The sequence below is a fragment of the Vigna unguiculata genome, chromosome 8, assembly GCF_004118075.2.
Source record: "Vigna unguiculata cultivar IT97K-499-35 chromosome 8, ASM411807v1, whole genome shotgun sequence".
Classification (NCBI taxonomy): domain Eukaryota; kingdom Viridiplantae; phylum Streptophyta; class Magnoliopsida; order Fabales; family Fabaceae; genus Vigna; species Vigna unguiculata.
The window spans coordinates 9,444,020-9,447,573 of record NC_040286.1 but is presented as its reverse complement, the minus strand read 5'-3'; the positions used below and the strand labels follow the sequence as shown (position 1 = coordinate 9,447,573).

The window sequence follows — 3,554 nt, the reverse complement described above, 5'->3', positions numbered from 1 at the left end:
TAGAAGGGTGTAACGAGAGAAGCGTTGTTTGTAAGAGCATTAAATTCGAGAGTGAAAGCTATCGGTTTCCCACATTTGCAAAGAAAAGAAAAATATAAAAGGTAAACGCTCTCCTTCTCAAAGAGGCCGCTAGGGTTTTCGTTTTCTTCTTTTCTGCATCGCTTCAGGTTCAGATCTCTCTTCCAATTCGCCATTTTCCTGTTCAATTTTGATCCTTTCTTTCTCTTCTCCAAACCCTGGAGCCTCCTTATTTTAAAATTCTCTTCGATTTTCAAAAATTTCTTACAACCCTAAACGACTGTCGCTGATTATTGATTATCGATTTTCGATTTTTGCTCTTTCGCGAGGTGTTCACCTTTGATATATACTTTTGTTTCGTTTGCGTCTGTTCTCAGGTTCTTTCTTTAAAGATGTCTCGTGTGTATGTTGGTAACTTGGATTCACGAGTGACAGAGAGGGATCTTGAAGACGAATTCCGTGTTTTCGGAGTTATTCGGAGGTAGCCCCAAGACGTTCTAATTCGTTTCTCAATTTTGTGGTGGATGCTTCGATATCTCAGTTTTCGTTTTCATATGTAGTCTCTTTACTTTAATTTCTGCGAGTTTGAACGTTTTAGGACTATTTTTATGGATTTGAAAATGCAGGGACAAAAACACAAGATCAAAATTTACCTTTTTATATACGTTTATTCAAAAAACTATTTTTTTTTGTGACTAATGAACATTATGTTATGTTTTTGTGTGCAGTGTTTGGGTTGCACGAAGGCCACCTGGTTATGCTTTTATTGACTTTGATGATAGGAGAGATGCTCAGGATGCTATACGTGAATTAGATGGTATGTAGGGTTGTGATTGTTTGATATAATAGAATTAAAATTGAAATGTGGATATATACGTTTATTTACCACACTTTTCTTATCTGCTAATGTGTTATTGTTTTTCCCCCGTTTTTTTTCCGGTCGATATGTTGAAGGGTTTTCCTCAACTAGCTAGTTAACTCTTCTTTTTGGCCTATGGGGCAAGCAGATGCTGCTCTCTCTTTCTTCTACTTCTGCCTTGGCCTGCAGTAATGGTTTTTTCTTCGTTGTTTCTTCGTCAAAGTCTGCTGATTTGTACAGTTTGACTACTTCTACTACTGCATGTAAAGAGAATTAAGAATGTGAACACGGGGGATATGCACTGCTATCGCGAGCTACACTTCTGTTGCATAATGGGTTTGTTTTATGAGATGTGTTCTTCTACACTTAACCTATGGGGACCATGTGCGTGCTGCCTCTGTGCTGTATATGTTCCCTGTGGGCAATTTGTGTGCTTCAATAAGTTGTTATCGACCAATGAACTTCTGAAAATATTATGGTAACACAATCATTGTCTTTACTGAATGAACAAATATTCCCTCGTTCTGCCTTTATGATAATCCTGTATTCCCATGGATAATACCATGTTTTAATGTTCATGCATTACTTTTTTTCCTTCCACTTGATATTGAAATCATCAAGTAGCTGTTTTCTACTTGGATTTGTTGAAAATTTGAACAGTGATGGCTTTTGATATTGTTAACAAACCACTCCTAGTGTAATAAATGTTGGTTATTGTTATTGTTGCATTTCTTTTGAAGTGCATATCATCTGTATTTTTTTTTTTGCCACAAGTGATATTCATATCAAACTGTAAATTTATTATTTAAAGGTAATCTGGGCTTCTGTTTTCATATTACTGCTCTGTCTTTTAATCATTACTATGGTCAGCGAAAGGGTTAATTTATTTGTAGGGCTTTGGTGGCGAAGCTGCATTTTATATATTCTTGTTTAATACCTATCCTTGTTTAAGCTATTGACAATGTGATATAGTTTTTGGTGAAGCTGATTCTCCCCAAAGGATTTAAACATTAAAGTATCAAATACTGATGCTATTTCCATTCTATCTGCTAAATTTAGCTACTTGGATTGCAATCATTTTTATCCCTTTTTATTTATTGGGCCTCTGTTTCTCTTCAATGGAGCAGGCAAGAATGGTTGGAGGGTTGAGCTTTCTCACAATTCTAGGGGTGGAGGTGGTGGCCGCGGTGGCCGTTCTGGTGGTTCTGATTTGAAATGTTACGAGTGTGGTGAACCTGGTCATTTTGCCCGTGAATGTCGCTTACGTGGTGGATCAGGAAGACGCCGTAGCCGCAGCCCACCCCGATTTCGCAGGAGCCCTAGCTATGGGCGAAGGTTAGATTCCGTTCCTATGTCTTCTTTTAATCCTGGTTGCAGTGGTATTGGCACTTATATTTTCATGGAGACTATTTTGTATTTTATTTGTTCCTAAAAGTTGTTTTGTTGATCCATCTACTTTCATTTCAGTGATATATCTATGATTGTGGTTTGAAATTTAACTTTTTTTATTTGAAGTTATATGTATTTTCTTTAACATTTGGAGATGATATTTTTACAATTTTATACACTAGTTTTACATTTATCATTCCTCTTACAGTGGGCTGGATATGTTTGTATGTTGTGTTAATATTTTACTTTTTTATCTTTATATTTTTCCTCACCATTCTTTGGTTGGCTAGGAGTTACAGTCCTCGTGGGCGATCTCCTAGACGCCGCAGCTTATCACCTCGTGGACGTAGCTACAGCAGGTCACCTCCTTATCGTGGACGTGAGGAGGTTCCATATGCTAATGGGTAGGTTTCTTCTGTGTTTATGTAGTTTTTGGTCAAATGTGTTCTTCCATCAAAGTTATTTTATCAAATTGGGGTAGACCTAATATTTAATACGCACATTTTCTATATTTTGAGATGTAAAATGCTTTGGTTAGTTTGTTTTTTGAAACGATATTTTTCTTGAGTTTGAGTCTGAAGGAAAGAATAGCGATGTTAACTTCTATGTGGCAAAGGGTAATCATCACGCTTTGGATTTCATCCCCACCTTCCCTTGTTTCTGATTAACTAATTCTCGTGTTCATGGATTATACTCTGGTATATTTAAACTTCTGCAATCATTATTCGTTGTTTTGTTTTTACTGACATGTGATGCATCTATGCAGAAATGGCCTTAGGGAACGTCGCAGAAGCAGAAGTTGATTTTGAAAGTTGGTGTCTGTGATTGTTAAGAGAATAGTGAGATTTTGTTAAGCTAGTGTTTGTTTAGACTTAAGTGCTAGTCTATTTTGTTGGGCAAGCCCCTGAGTACTCTTGGATTGGATTAGTTACTTTGTGTCTCAGATTGTGTTGAATTTGTATTTGCAGAATATTTGTAGTGATATTGCAGGTAATGATCTTTTTAAAGTTGTTCCTAGTTAAGGAGAGTTCCAAATCTTTCTACACCACAGTATATGTTTTTATTCTCTGTTAAGATTCTTCTGGTACGGCTTCGTCTTTCAATGCTTCTCGTCATTTGCTGAGTGGTAATCTCTAGCAGCCCTTCTCTGTGATCTTCGAAATGCTGAGGACTGGAGATGGCTTCGTGCTCTTCACTTTCATAAGCTTTCTCTGCTTGTGATGTGCTTGCCCCAAATTTATCGACGTTAGTTTTTTTTTGTTTTATTAATTTCTAAGGGGATGATGGC

General features: G+C 36.9%; 1 protein-coding gene across 2 annotated transcripts; it reads left to right on the top strand.

Annotated features, from left to right (window-relative positions):
- Positions 1–3,314, top strand: LOC114194644 (serine/arginine-rich splicing factor RSZ22). 2 transcript variants are annotated; one of them, XM_028084993.1, is made up of 6 exons: positions 1–167; positions 396–499; positions 747–835; positions 2,005–2,212; positions 2,566–2,670; positions 3,033–3,314. In XM_028084993.1, exons 2-6 carry the CDS (start codon positions 411–413, stop codon positions 3,067–3,069), a joined length of 528 nt encoding a protein of 175 aa, XP_027940794.1. In that variant the 5' UTR covers positions 1–167; positions 396–410; the 3' UTR covers positions 3,070–3,314. The 2 variants fall into 2 exon arrangements, with proteins under 2 accessions (XP_027940794.1, XP_027940793.1); XM_028084992.1 differs by having other exon boundaries at positions 2,557–2,670; positions 3,033–3,309.
- The last annotated feature ends 240 nt before the right edge of the window (positions 3,315–3,554 follow it).

Bases quoted from the DNA above. Each gene is read 5' to 3' on its own strand.
- LOC114194644 (XM_028084992.1), top strand. From the start codon at position 411: ATGTCTCGTGTGTATGTTGGTAACTTGGATTCACGAGTGACAGAGAGG. The intron at 836-2,004 runs GTATGTAGGGTT...TCAATGGAGCAG, and splicing joins TGCTATACGTGAATTAGATG to GCAAGAATGGTTGGAGGGTT. The intron at 2,671-3,032 runs GTAGGTTTCTTC...GCATCTATGCAG, and splicing joins GAGGTTCCATATGCTAATGG to AAATGGCCTTAGGGAACGTC.